At 40.6% G+C, this 15419-nt stretch overlaps 1 protein-coding gene and 1 long non-coding RNA gene across 7 annotated transcripts in view; one reads left to right on the forward strand and one right to left on the reverse strand.

Annotated features, from left to right (window-relative positions):
- DDAH1 (dimethylarginine dimethylaminohydrolase 1) overlaps positions 1-15419 on the forward strand; it is a 261883-nt gene that overhangs the window by 242021 nt on the left and 4443 nt on the right. For all 6 annotated transcript variants that reach the window (XM_055351601.2, XM_063702573.1, XM_031010235.3 and 3 more), the window contains one exon: positions 13453-13596. In XM_055351601.2, coding sequence (XP_055207576.1) covers positions 13453-13596 — 144 coding nt within the window. The remainder of the gene's footprint in view (positions 1-13452; positions 13597-15419) is intronic.
- LOC129524745 (uncharacterized) overlaps positions 14685-15419 on the reverse strand; it is a 46668-nt gene continuing 45933 nt past the window's right edge. Inside the window, exon 3 of the long non-coding RNA XR_008668644.2 lies at positions 14685-15044. This is a non-coding gene — a long non-coding RNA (uncharacterized lncRNA). The remainder of the gene's footprint in view (positions 15045-15419) is intronic.

Consider the following 15419-nt stretch of genomic DNA (forward strand, 5'->3'; position numbering starts at 1 on the left):
TTATGAAATGCTAACTTTTCTCTAAAATGCTGTCTTTTTAGAAAGAAATGCCTACAGAATGAAAGATTTTCATTTATCACATTTTCCATATAGTGCCTTTCTCTCTGTTGATAACATATGTATATTAAAATACAATGTATCTGCAGTGAGTTTTTATTATGCTCATTCTCATTAGGCACACAGTCCCTCAGACACAGAGAAAAGTCTGCCTTCCTTCCTAGCTAAGAAGTCCTGTGGTATGATACTAAATACATGATACTAAATTCTACAAGAAGGAATAGTGGCAGGAGGAAGGAAACCCAGATCTCTGTTTGGGGGAGAAGTTTGTCTGGTCCCATCCCTGAAGCTTGTTAGAGAGAATTTGAGAAAGATCTCTGGAGAGCAACCAAAGCTGATGAAAGATGGAAGCTCGGTGACTGGTGTGGATTGCACAGAAGGATAATGCAAAAGTGTGGACTGGCAGCTCTTTTCTCTTCATTGAAAGCAGAGCTCTGAGTGAGTGTGTCTTTTAAAGGAAATTGCATGAGGAGACTTTAGGAGGGTTTTCAGAGTTATTAAAATGGATAGACTATGGAGGAAAGGGGACTTTAACTTTTTGAAAAAATTAATTTTATTGGCCGGGTGTGGTGGTTCATGCCAGGACTTTGGGAGGCCAAGGCGGGTGGATCACGAGGTCAGGAGTTTGAGACCAGCCTGGCCAATATGGTGAAACCCCATCTTTACTAAAAATACAAAAATTAGCTGGTCATGGTGGTGTGTGCCTGTAGTCCCAGCTACTCGGGAGGCTGAGGCAGGAGAATTGCTTGAACCCAGGAGGCAGAAGTTGCAGTGAGCCAAGATAGTGCCACTGCACTCCAGCCTGGGTGACAGAGCGAGACTACATCTCAAAAAAAAAAAAAAAAAATTAGTTTTATTGTGACATAATTTCCTTACAATAAAATTACAGTTTTAAATGGATAATTCAATGAGTTTTGACAAGTGTATGCAGTTGTGTTAAGTCCAATAGAGCTTTAACTTTTCATATTTGAATCTTTTACAAGATGCACTTGTAATAGTGTGATAATTTAAAAACATGTTTTTAGAAGAACTGTTTGACATTGTATAATCACACCTCACCTCATAAAAGCAGCTTACAAAGACACATAAGTACAGCAAAATAACATAACTAAAAATAGAAGGGAAAGATGATATAAAACAAGAAACAAGAATGAGGATTTTAATTGGAGCTGAGTTAGAGAATACACACCATCTATTGATCATATGGTTTTTGTCCTTCATTCTGTTGATGCAATATATCATGTTTATTAATTTATGTATGTTGAACCATCCCTTGCATCCTTGCACCTTTGGGATAAATCCCACTTGATCATGGTGTAATATCTTTTTGATTTGCTGTTGGATTTTGTTTGCTAGTATTTTGTTGAGGAGTTTTGTGTCTGTATTCATCAGGGATATTGACCTGTAGTTTTCTTTTTTTGTTGTGTCCTTGTCTAGTTTTGGTATCAGGGTAATCCTGGCCTCATAAAATGAGTTAGGAAGAATTCCCTCCTCTTATTTGGATCCATTCTCTTTTCTTCTTGGTTAGTCTAGCAGTTTATCAATTTTCTTTATTTTTTCAAAAAAAACAACTTTTAGTTTCATTGATCCTTAGTATTATTTTTTAACTCTATTTCATTTAATTCTGTTTTGATCCTTATTATTTCTTTCCTTCTACTAGTTTTGTGTTTGGTTCTTGCTTTTCTAGTTCCTTGAGGTGCAACATCAGGTTGTTTTTTTGAAATCTTTCTACTTTTTTAATGTTGGCATTTGTTGGTATAAATTTCCCTTGTAACAATGCTTTTTCTTTATCCCACAGGTTTTGGTAAGTTGTTTCCATTTTCACTTGTTTCTGGAATTTTTTTTTCTTTCTTTCTTTCTTAATTTCTTCATTGACCTTGTAATCATTCAGGAGCATGTTGTTTAATTTCCATGTATTTGTAGTTTTCAACATTTCTCTTATTGCTGATTTCTTGTTTTATTCCATTATGGTCTATGAAGAGAATTGTCATGATTTTGATTTTTTAATATTTGTTGATACTTGTTTGGGGCCTAATTTTGATTTTTTAACATTTGTTGATACTTGTTTGGGGCCTAATATCTATCCTGAAGAATGTTCTTGATGTGCTAATAAGAAGAATGTGTATTCTGCAGCTATTGGATGAAATGTTCCATATATTTTTGGTACATTTGGTCTAAAGTGCAGTTTAAATCTAACGTGTTTTTGTTCACTTTCTGTCTTTTGCTGAGAGTGGAGTGTTGAAGTCCCTAGCTATTATTGTATTGGAGTCTGTCTCTCCCTTTAGATCTAATGACATTTGTTTTTTATTTTATTTTATTTTATTTTTGAGACAGGGTCTCGCTTTGTCACCCAGGCTGGAGTACAGTGATACAATCTTGGTGCACTGCAACCTCTGCCTCCCAGGCTTAAGCCATCCTCCCACCTCAGCCTTCCAAGCAGCTGAGACTACAGGCATGCACCACCATGCCCAGCTAATTTTTGTATTTTTTATAGAGACAGGGTTTCACCATGTTGCCTAGGCTGGTCTTGAACTACTGAGCTCAAGTGATCCACCCACCTCAACCTCCCAAAGTGCTGGCTGGGATTACAGATGTGAGCCACCATGCCCAGCCAACATTTGCTTTTTATATCTGGGTGCTTCAGTGTTGGGTGCATATGTATTTAGAACTGTTATATTCTCTTGCTTAATTGATCCATTTATCATTACATAATAACCTTCTTTGTTTCTTTTTACTGTTTTTCATTAAAAATCTGTTTTATCTGATATAAATATATCTACTCCTGCTTGCTTTTGGTTTGTTTGTGTGGAATATTTTTTCTGTCCCTTTACTTTCAGCCCATATTTGTCTTTTTATAGGTGAAGTGAGTTTCACTAGGCAGCATATAGTTAGGTCATGGGTTTTAAAAAAATATTTTTTAATAACCTTCATTACTTTGGATAGGTCACAGGTTTTTTAATCCACTCAGCCACTCTATATCTTTAAGTTAAAAATTTAAGCCATTTACATTCAAGGTTATTATTGATATGTGAGGACTTATTCCTGTTATTTAGTGGTTTTCTGGATGCTTTATATATCCTTTGTTCTTTTCTCTCTCTTACTGTTTATCATTGTGGTTTGGTGGTTTTCTGTAGTGGTAACATCTGAATGCTTTCTCTTCCTCATTCGTGTGTTTGCTCTTCCAGTAAGTTTTATACTTTTGTGTGTTTTCATGATGGAAGGTATTGTTCTTTCACTTCCAGGCATAGGACTTCCTCAAGCATTTCTTGGAGGGCTGGTCTCTTGGTGATGAATTCCCTCAGTTTTTGGTTGTTTGGGAAACTCTGAATTTGTCCTTCATTTATGAAGGATAATTTTACTGGATGGATATAGTACCCTTAATTGGCAGTTTTTTTCTTTCAGCACTTTGAATATATCATCCCATTTTCTTCTGGATTGTAAAGTTTCAGATTAGAAATGTGCTGTTAGTCTGATGGAGACTTCTTTGTGTCTAGATGCTATAGTAATCCATTCTCACTTTGCTATAAAGAACTACCTGAGAGTAGGTAGTTTATAAAGAAAAGAGGTTTAATTGACTCACAGTTCTGCAGGTTGTACAAGAGGCATGGCTGGGAGGCCTCAGGAAACATAATCATGGTGGAAGGGTAAGGAAGCACCTTCTTCACATGGTGGAGCAAGAGGAAAAGAGAGTGAAGGGGGAAATGCCACACACTTTTAAACCATCAGATCTTGTGAGAAATCACTATCATGAGAACAGTAAGGGGGAAATCTGCCCCCATGACCAATCATCTCCCTCCGGGTCCCTCCCCCAACATTGGGAATTACAATTCAACATGAGATTTGGGTGGGGACACAGAGCCAAACCATATCAGATGTTTTTCTCTTGCTGTTTTTAGAATTATTTGTCTTTGACTTTTTACACTGTATTAGTCCGTTTTCATACTGCTTTAAAGAACTGTCTAAGACTGGGTAATTTATAAAGGAAAGAGGTTTAATTGACTTACAGTCCTGCAAGGCTGGGGAGGCCTCAGGAAACTTAGAATCATGGTGGAAGGCAAAGGGGAAGCAAAGCACCTTCTTCACAAGGCAGCAGGAAGGAGAATGAATGCAGGAGGAACTACCAAACACTTATCAAACCATCAGATCTCATGAGAACTCACTCACTATCATGAGAACAGCATGTGAGGAATCGTCCCCGTGATCCACTTACTTCCCCCTGGTCTCTCCCTAGACACCTGGGGGTTATGGGGATTATAATTCACGATGAGAATTGGGTGGGGACATAAAGACTATATTAGACTGTTTGATTATAATATGCTGGGGGAAAGATTTTTTTGGGGTTGTATCTATTTGGGAATCTTGGAGCTTCCTGCTTCTAAATCTCTTGCTAGACTTAGGGAGTTTTAAGGTATTATTTTGTTAAATTGTTTTTCTATGCCATTAAACTTCTGTCACCCTTTGGAACACCCAAAATTCAAATATTTTGTTGCTTTATGGTGGCCCATAGGTCACATTGGCTTTCTTCTTTCTTTTTTTCTTCTTTTTAAAGTTCTGAAATTCTTCTTGATTTAGTATCCTGTTGAAGTTCTCATTGCATTTTTTATTTCATTCATTGAATTCTTCAGTTTCAGGATTTCTCTTTGGTTCTTTTTTATATGTCTATCTCCTTGGTGAATTTCTCATTCATATCCTGAGTTGTTTTTTTAATTTCTTTTTATTGTTTATCTGTCTTCTCTTGTATATCATGGAACTTCCTTAATGTTGTTATTTTGAATTCTTTTTCAGGCACTTCATAAATTTAGTTTTTATTGGAATCTGTCTCTGGAGAATTATTATGTTCCTTTGGAAGTGTCATATTTCCTTGCTTTTTCGTATTTTTGTGTCCTTTCATTGATATCTGTGCATCTGGTGTAACAGTCACTTCCTCCAATTTTTTAGATTGGTTTTCATAGGGGAAGACATTTTCCTGTAGATGGATCTATGGTGTTGGTTGGTTAGGGTACTTTTCTTTTATTCTGGGCATATATAGTGGTGTAGTCTCCATAGGATTTCTTTGGCTATACACCATCAGTGGTGTCTGTGATTTCCTCAGTGGCGTAGGCTGCAGTTGTTAGTGGAGATTATGCTGAGGTTTTCCTGGGGATAGGACGCCAGGTGGGCCAGTCCTCAGGCCCTGCTGTTGGCAGCGGCAGACCAAGCATGCCTGTTCTTGGGTCCCAGGGTGGCATATGTGGGCGCCAGTGTTAGCAAGTCCAGACGGGCTGATTTTGGGGCCTCCAGGCAGCTTTCTTGGGTGCTGGTTATGGCAGCAGTGTGCCAGATGACTGGATGAGTCCTCAGGCTCCCCATGGGCACTCACTGATATTAGCGGTGGCTGCAATGGGCTGGGCAGCCCAGTCCCCAGTCCTCCAGGTAGTGCATGCAGAAGATTGCCAGCAGTGGTGGTGGTGGCAGGCTGGGCAGGCCTATTCTCAGGTTCCGGGAGGATTGCCCAGATGCCAGCTGTTGTAGACAAGGTGAGGCAATCCCCCAGCCTCCAGACAGCATGCTTGGGTTTCAGCAGTAGGTTTTCTGGTCCTGTTAGGCCCCCTGATGGCATGCATATGCACCTGGGTCAACCAATGGGGAGGGGCAATCCCTAGGCCCCCAGGCAATGTGCTTGGGCACTGATGGAGGACAGGGGTGGTGCCAGGCCAGGCAGGCCTATTCTCAGGCCCCCCATGGGGCCCATGGGCCCAGGCTGTGGTGAACAAGGCAGAGCAATTTCCAAGCCCCAGACGGTATGCTCAGGTGGCTATGACAATGGTGGCAGCCTGACCTCAGGACACATGCTAGTGTGAAGCAGCCCTTCTACTGTGGGAACAGGGTTTTCTCTCATTGACAGTGGCCCCAGGAAGTCGGGTTTCATGCTCTGGGAAACACATGCTTCAGCTCCCTTTGTCCCAGGATCACCCTCCCCAGTGTGCAGTACAATGTGTGGGCTAGAGTTCTGGAGACCCTGCCACTCTACTGTGTCCAACCTGCATTGCACCCTGCAGCCCTCTGTTAGTGGGGCTCCAGGGATGTGAAGATACAGGGGTTGCTGGGTCCCAGGGCACAATGCAGTCTGGTGGGAAATGGGCTTTCTAACTGGCTCTCTATCTGTCCAGAACTAAGTGGGTACATGGGACCCGAGTGGGCTCCATCTCTGGAGCAATGCTGCCACACGGACCCCGGGAATACCAGTTTCAGGGTCCTTGGGGTTTGAGAGACTCTTATGACTAGGATTTCAGGAGTCAGCATGGGAACATGTACCACTGGGAATCTCTCACTTACCCTTTCCTCTCACTAGGGACCCTCTCTGGGCTCCCAGCTGATTCCAGCCAGGCTGTCTACTTTGCCTCCCTCTCCTTCAGTATCTCAGGTGTTTTCTGTCACTTCTCTGCTGAATTCCAGCATTCTCTCTTAGATGTCTATTCAAAGTATGATTATCTACTTGCTATTTTGGCTTTTCTTTGCTGGGGAAACAGGTGTCCAGTGCCTCTAGTCAGTCATCTTAAAGCCCCTCTCAGGCAGTGTTCCTTTTGAACTAGTCTGTGGAAAGACTATAAAACATGAAAATATGCTATCAGTTTTAGAATGTTATCCATAGCTGTATTGGCTCAGCCTTAAAAAGACCTCCAGGGCTTGATGCTGGTATGTTGTCAGGCTTTCAATACACTCTTGATGGATGGATAAATAAATAAATGATTTTAGATATGCAGTAGCAATGAAGAGTGTACTTGGGCATCATATATTGTATCAATAGACCATAGTCAGTTGTTTTTAATACTGGTTTAGCTTTGATATGTTAAGATGGGTACATTATGTTATATATATATATACATATATGAATATAAAGATCAATTATGAGTGACCCAAAAATGTGCTTTGAATATTCCCTAAACATCTCTAACTACCTTTTATATACCTTTGCTTCAGAGTTTGACCAATAAGTTCTAAATTGTTCCATGAAACAACATAGCCCAGGATTTTTTAAAACATAATTACCATTATACAAAGAAAGCATGAGTAAGAAGCAAGAGAATGGAGTGGGCTTTCAGTCGTTTGGATGAGAAAATTCCCAGAAATGTTGGGAACTGCCGGAAATGCCTGGTTGTTAATGCAACTTGCCATGCAGATTCTCTTGGGCTGAAAGCCAGACAGTTCCCACTCTATTTTGTGACAGCTCCACCCTGGGGAGCAAGGCCAATTCCTCCAACCAGCAGCTGCATAACAGACCATGACAGTGTGGCCACAATGATTCTCAGAGCTATTTCCTCCCTACAGCTGCGTGCCTTCTTCGTTAAGGAGTTGCCTATGATAAAAGTGAGGTTGACTGTCTTTTTACTGCTAGCATACTCTTCATGTGCTTGTCCTGCCTTAAATGATAGATTTTCATCTCCTGAAGGCATCTCTTTCCCTTTCCCACCTCACACTGCCATTGTGCTGAGCCCGAAGGGGGCGTACCATAAAAGATTGTTGAACAGAGCTGACCACCAATTGATCTAATCCCCATAATAATCACTCAAATTAGTTTCCATAAAGTGGAATCATTCCTTTGGCAAAATTCAGAAAGGGCATTCGGAACAGCAACTTGACTTCTCAGATCTTTCCCCCAAATCCTGTAGAACTCATTTGTATCATTCAGAGTTGAGTCTGGGGCCTCTCAGGATATCGAGTAATCTGCTCTTAGGGAAAGGAATTTGTGGTGACGTGTGGAGGGTTTAGGTGTGTCTCCTTTCCATTCTGGCTTGAGACACAGTGAGAAGCAGGAAGTACAGTCCCTGGGGTTGGAAAAACACTACATACAGCACTGGAGCAGTACCACCTCCTCCATGCTTTTTTAGGAAAAAATGTTGGAACAGAACTAAACGGCCCAACAGCTGCATTCTCGGGATATTTGAAATGGTGCTCGTCTTTTAACAAAGCCTCTGTGCATCCACAAAGGGGAAACAGAACCTGTTCCTTGGCCTCACTGTTGCTCAGTCCTCAGGAGTCTGAGCTCTTTGAGGTAATGCCCTACCAGACAGGATGTGTGAACGCATCCTCACAGTGCCCATTAGGGTGTAAAAAGGGAAAGATGTTCAAGAGCAACACAGCCTTCCTGCGTCTTTCTCTGCATGTTCCCTGCTGAATGGCCAGCACCCTGTCTTGTGTACATGCATGTGTCTCCTGAACCCAGCTACAAATAAATGGTAAGCTTATTCAGACAATAACAACATACAAGAGAAAGGAAAATAATTACTCCAACAGGAAAGGAGAAATCTTTTCTTTGTCCCAAAAGACAAAATCTCTTTGTGTTTATAATAAGCACCTTTAGCATTTTCAAGGGGGAAAAGCATATTTCTTGTTTGTTATCTACAGTTACCACTTCATACATACCTTTCATTTAGAAAGGCTACACCTGACATAACTTTTGTAATTTTTTTCAGTTAAGCAGAACTACTCACTGCTCCAAATGGGGCCTGTTCATTATTAAAAGTCATTTCTTTGGGCATATTCTTAAATCTGTCTTAAAATGATAACCGTGGAGTCTTGATAAATTAATTGAAAAGCTTCTCGTAAGGTAGCTTTGTTGGGGTTTTGTTAAGACATTTATTTTAAGAGTAACTCTCAGTAGAATTTATCAGTGAATTACTTCATATATTCTCAGCATTAAATTATTTCCCCACTAAAGATATTATAATTCCTTTCCTCCCAGTAATGAAAAATTGAAACTGTCCTCAAATAATTCTAAAGTAGGTACTGGCCTTTATGTTAGTAAGTATAGGAATGTCCCCACCAGAAGCTTTAAATGATAAAAAATAAGGCTCAGAAAAGGAAGAAGCATTAAAGAGTGAAGAGTGATTACAGTTTCAAATACATGCCAGTAACTGAAGAACAATTCAAATAGGAACCAAGTAGGGGAGAGGATTGTTCACTCAAGGAGGTGAGGTTAGGGCAGAGCATGGAAACAGCTGAAGTCAACTGGACAGGCCCTGTCACTTCAGTGACACGTGGTACTTTCTGAGATGGGCACAACCTTGGAGATTTTAGTTTGTTTCCTCACTGGTAAACAAGAAGTCAGCACTGATAACAATCCCTGAGAACACTTCCTCTGGAATGTATGACATTCCATGCTTCTGCTTTGTAGTCACCACCGGACATGCATGAGTCACGCTGAGAGGTGGGGAATTTGCCCAGACCGCTAGATCCAGTGAATAAAGTCAGGCCTAAGAGATGTAGTCTTGCCATGTTTCTTTCTCTTTAAATTCATCTGGTACTAAGAGACATGGGTGATTTATTTATCTGTGGGTAAAGAGTACAATGAAGCATCTGCAGATCACAAATTAAAATGGAAAGCCAACTGGCAGTTATCTGGTGATTGTGAGTGGTGGGAGCACTTAGCCTGAATGTGTGGGCCAAAATATGCCACACACAGTTCTCCCAATTGCTTAGAAAAGTAAGTCAATGGGAGTAATAGATTTTCTAGATTTTGTTTTGTTTGTGTCTAGGTTGACCAGGTAGCAGTGGTTGTGTATACATGTTGTAAGGATCTCTCTGAGGTCCTCAAACCACTGGGGTCCTACTTAGTAAACCTCTGGCTCAGAGAACTGCCTCCCCAGTTGTCTGGAAGAAATTCTGAACTTCTTGGGTAAACTAGGTCCAATTCGTGTGACAGGATGACCGTCCAGTTCTGACTGCAAACATGAGCAGACTGGCCATCTTGGTCCACCCTCAACAGCACATAATAAGCAGAGATTTAGACATAGTGGAATCCCATTCCCTGCACCTGGAAAAAAGCACATTTGTGAGACTGACCAAAAGCTATTGTCTAGAAGCTTCACAAATCCTAACTGCCACCTTGCATATCGAGGCAGCCCCACTCTACTATGAAGAAGTCAATCTGCCCATTGGGTTTATGGACTATTTTACTAAATTGGGGTCACAACCTGACAGAGGCTTATGTGTTCAGTTTGACATACACAAAAGTTTTTCTTTTCTTTCTTTCTGTGAATGCCCTTAGGTGCCACATACTCTGCAGGTAATTCCAGATCCAACCCCCTGTTGTCTTACTTTGTCATCCAGAGTCATTTGAGTTAGGACCACAGAGTATAGTGCCCTTCTGTATGGCTTTGAAAAACAGACAAACCTTGGCCTCGTTGATTTTAGCCATGTTTTTTCACATTAAAAATAATGAATTGTATTTCTATTTCTGGACATAGACCATACCTTGTTTCTCTGAGGGAATTCAATTGTTTACCCATGTGATTGACCACACAGTTCATCACAGTGCCCTCCTGAGGTTCTCTGTAGCTTTTAAAAAGGTGAAAGGAATGAAGAAATGAACCAGTTAGTGCAAACATATTTTGGTCACCTGCTATATGTCAAGTGACTTGCAAGAAACAAAGAGGGAAGTGAACCGACTTTTATTACACATTTAATATCTGCTAGAAGCTTGTGCTAAGCATTTTATGTACATTATCTGTTTTGGGGTTTTTTTTAAATAATCTTCAGAGTTACCCTGTGGAGGATAGGTATAGCATTCCCATCCCATTTTACTGCTGAGGGAATTGAGGCTCACAGGGCATATGTGACTTTCCCAAAGTCACACAATTAGTGTGTGGCTGAGCAAGGCTTCAGACCCAGACCTTTCTGACTCTGAAGCCCATGCTCTGTCCACCTCATTATGCCTGGACCTGCATTCAAGGAGGTAGCAGTCTGGTTGAAGAGAGCAAAACTGCACAAAAACTCATAGTAAAATTTGTCCTTATTCCGAAAACTTTGGGAACTTTGTAGCAATTATCTCTCTAGGGGATCTAGGTAGAAGGGATGCTAAGCCTGCAACACTACTAGATTACATGTTAACGTAGGCCTTAGAAAGAAGGAAGCTGAAGAAGTAATTGTGAGAATATGGTAGGTCTAGTCTTTTATGGTTTTTAAGACTAAGGATTAGACTGCAAGACAGATTATCTGTGGCTCAGGCTGGAGTGCAGTGGCACTATCTCGGCTGGTGGCAACCTCTATGATCTTCCCACCTCAGCCTCCTGAGGAGGTGACTACAGGTGTGTGCCACCACACCCAGCTAATTTTTTTGTAGAGACAGGGTTTCGCCATGTTGCCCAGGCTGGTCTCAAACTCCCAGGCTCAGGCGGTCTTCATTTGTTCCCTCACACACAATAATAAATGGAAGCTGCTATTATTGTGTTTTGGAAGCAGCCAAAAAGAAAATCTGCATAAGAAGAACTAAATTGCAGTTCGTAACAAAAGAGCTACTTGGGTCTGTTTTTTATTCTCTCAAGCTTCTTCATATTATTTCTGGGCATATCCATTTTATAAAGAGGGCTAAATTGAATATGTTGTTAATTTTCTTAGAAAAGTTAATCTTTAGGAGTGTCTTTAACTTCTTAATTGCCCACATGTTGGATTAGATCTAAGGTTTCTAATCAGGACTGTAAAGAAAGACACACTCCATAGGTGATCCCCTCTATGGGTCTATCCCTTCAAGAACAATTTAAATTCAAAAGTGCAAGAGAGATGTCCAGTTAAGTCCTTTACCTATACCAGACGGTAGCAGGTCATAACAGGATTACATACAAGAAAAGAATTAATGGTACTGCCAGAGAATGAATAGTACGTATCAAGTGAATGTGAAAAAGTAGGTGTTATGTAGTTTGTAGGAGGTAGTTTCCTGCTGCAGAAGTTGAGAAAGAGCAAAGTGAGATGATTAAGAAAAGTTTTGAGTTGCACAGATCTGGGTTTTAATCTACCTATGTGACCTAAAGCAAGTTATTTGACCTCTCTCAGTGCAGTTTCTTCATCTGTAAAATAGAATTTTGAGATTAGATAATAAATGTAAAATGTTTGGCATGGTGCCCTGCTAGTTCTTATTGTAATATAATTATCTATTTTTCTCTCAGTTTCCTCCACTAAACTGTAATCTTGGAAAACTGGGTCTGTGACCTGTTCATCTGTATGTCTCAGCCTTTCATACAGTGCATAAGCTCATCCCCATTCCTGATGTTTCATTCCATGTGAAGGGTATTCCATTATGGGATTGCTCTTGGCCTCTCTCCACCCTTGACATATTCCACACTAGAAGTGAATGATTTACCTGACTGGTGAGTCAGGAAGGGCTTACTATGTGCCACTCTTAGGAATGAATTTTCTACAGGAAGCATGCTGTCTCTCTTCTGCTTTTCGTACCATAAATCTTACTATCCAGTGCCCCCATGACTGAGTGGGCATGTCTGCCTAGTAATATGAAGCACATATCCATACAAACACTGAAAAGTAAAAGTAGATGGGACCATAAAGGTAGATTAGAACCAGATTGTGGAAAAGATCATGTTATACCTTCCTAGCATGATATTTCAGCAGATTCCTTAAAACTGTATGGATATTGATAAAGAGTAGAAAGAGTCTACATGACTAAACCCCAAATAATATTTGTTTTTGTGGGTTTTTAATTTGGATATTCTTGTTGTTAGGGGGAGGAGTGTTGTTTTTTGATAGTTTTGATTATGTTGAGGAGGTAAGGATGAGGTATCAATATTTTAAATTTTGTGCAGAGTTCATTTTTGTGTTGTTTTTAAAGTTATTTTATGCTAGGATACTAATAAGTTCATCATTTGAAGAATAGACCTGCCAAGTAGGTTTTTTTTTTTTTTCCTCTCCAGTTGTGGTCCAGGGAACCTCTGCCTCAAAATTATCTGTAGGGCTTCAAAATGCAAAATTGCTATGCCTCACCCAAAATCTGCCAAACCAGCTTTCCCTAAGGGTGAGGCCTGGGAATATGATTTTCTTATTCTCCCCAGGTGGCTTTTATGCTCATTGTATTAAGGCCATCATCTGCCAATGAACAGGTGAATTCAGTTTAAAAGTATATGGAAGAGCAAAGCGTGTGTGTGTGTGCGCGCGCGCACGCACGTGCATGCACACACGTGTGGTGTTACTGATTAATCAGATTCACATTATTGACTATTCTGATTACTGGTATGGCCCTTCTTTCCTATAGAGGAGGCAGCCCTGCTTACTCAGCCAAAGATATCAAAACCCCTGCTGGGCCTTACATGTGGCCATTTTGCATCTTACTGATAGGTCTTACAAACAAAGACTAGAAAAATAATAGACGGTTTTAAAACCTTAAAAGAAAAGAGAGACAAACACATACTTTTAAAGAGCAACAAAAACCCTTGCAATTCTTCCAAAGACTCATAGCTTAATCAAGTTTTCCATGTCTGGTTCTAAGTGACTGGAGGTAATAGATGGGAATTTGAACAGAGGAACAGCCTAAAGTGTCAGTTCCAAGCTTGTATCCTACCGCACTGCCTTCCTTCTGTTTGAAAGTGTGGGGAGTTACTCTTCTTAGGCCTGCTTTGTTTCTCTTTATAGATCATGCAACAGATGAGTGACCACCGCTACGACAAACTCACTGTGCCTGATGACATAGCAGCAAACTGTATATATCTAAATATCCCCAACAAAGGGCACGTCTTGCTGCACCGAACCCCGGAAGAGTATCCAGAAAGTGCAAAGGTAAAAAAATATCCCTTCTGGCCACGGCAGCTGGGTCAGCCTCCCTGGGGATTTTTTCATAAAGGAGTGACCAGTAGGAGCCTCCTTTTCCTGTATACATATCAAACAATTAAGAAAAGAAAGGATAATACAATTTAGGGCACAAGGAAAATGTGTTTCACTTTTCTCATTCATGTCATTGTTCACTAATGCATGCATAGTAATTGAGATGATCATGCAAGGTATTCAAAGCTTTTCAAATAAATACTCAGATTTTCAAATAAGTAGTCACCCAAGTCTATGCCCCAGCTCTGATTAAATGTACTTTCCCACCCTCAGATACTCATTAAGCATAAAGACCTACAATTAGATGGTCAACGGTATCATTGTTTTCTGACAGATCTGAGCTGTCCCTCAGAAAAGGGCAGCTTTTCTTTTTATTTATTTTTTATTTATTATTATTATTATTATTATTATTATTATTATTATTATTATTATTATTATTATTTTTGAGACAGGGTCTCACTCTCTTACCCAGGCTGTAGTGCTGTGGCACGATCTTGGCTCACTGCAGCCCCACCTCCCGGGCTCAAGAGATCCTCCCACCTCAGCCTCCTGAGTAGCTGAGACTACATGCATACACCACCACAACCTGGCTAATTTTTGTATTTTTAATAGAGATGGGGTTTTGTTATATTTCCCAGGCCGGTATCAAATTCGTGAGCTCAAGCAGTCTGCCCGCCTGGGCCTCCTAAAGTGCTGGAATGACAGGCATGAGCCACCATGCCCAGTCCTTTTTTTTTTTTTTTTGAGACAGGATCTTGCTCTGTTGCCAAGGCTGGAGTGCAGTGGCATAATCATGGCTCACTGCAGCCTCAAATTCCTGGGCTGAGCAATCCTCCTACCTCAGCCTCCCGAGTAGCTGGGACTACAAGCATGCACCATTATACCTGGCTAATTTTTTATTTTTTGTAGAGACGAGGTCTCCTTATGTTGCCTGAGCTAGTCTCAAACTCCTGGGCTTAAACGATCCTCCCACTTCAGCCTCCCAAAGTGCACAGGCATGAGCCACCACACCTGGCCATTTGTTTCTTTAGGTAGAGGAGTATGAATGACCCAGAGTGGTGGGTGTTCATTGTCAGGGCTGCAGAAAGAAGAAACTGCCCGTGCTAGGTAGCAAAAAGCTCTTCATTGAAAAGATAGAGCAGGTAGTAGTATGGTACACTCGAAATCAGCCAACTGGTCGCTCCAGGAGTCTCTGTGTTTGTGTTCCAATAAGGGAGCTCTCTCTGGATCTGGAATGCTTTTCCTGGTCTAAGAAAATCTCCCTTATTTTTCAGCGAACTCTGCCAGTCTCATCTATATACTTTAGTAATTTCGATTTTACCCTACCAAGCAAACATAACAGTGCTTGTCCATAGATTCTTCAAGTGTCCATATCTTCTAAGCACTCAGCATCTTATCTCTGCCTGGAGGAACAAGATATTTATACTGTGCATTACAGAAGAGCCTTTAGTAATCATTGATCTTTTTTTTTTTTTGTCTTAAGCTTCGCAAATATTAGAAAATATTTTATACTACCTTTTAAATATGCAATATTATATAATTACTAGGTTCACTCTCTAATCACAGCCTCTTTCTGAGCAGATAAAAAGAAAAAGGTGAGGGAATACATAGATAATTTTTTCTATTTCCATGGCTGAAAGTGTGAACCTGAGGAAAATAGAGTACTCCTGACCCAGAACTGGGGCTTACCCAGCTCTTAGATGCGTAATGGATCTCATACTTTAATGCACATCAGGGTTGCTAAAAATGCAAGTTCCTGGACCCCCACCCTAGAATCT

Source organism: Gorilla gorilla, chromosome 1, assembly GCF_029281585.2.
Source record: "Gorilla gorilla gorilla isolate KB3781 chromosome 1, NHGRI_mGorGor1-v2.1_pri, whole genome shotgun sequence".
In the NCBI taxonomy this organism is placed as follows: Eukaryota; Metazoa; Chordata; class Mammalia; order Primates; family Hominidae; genus Gorilla; species Gorilla gorilla.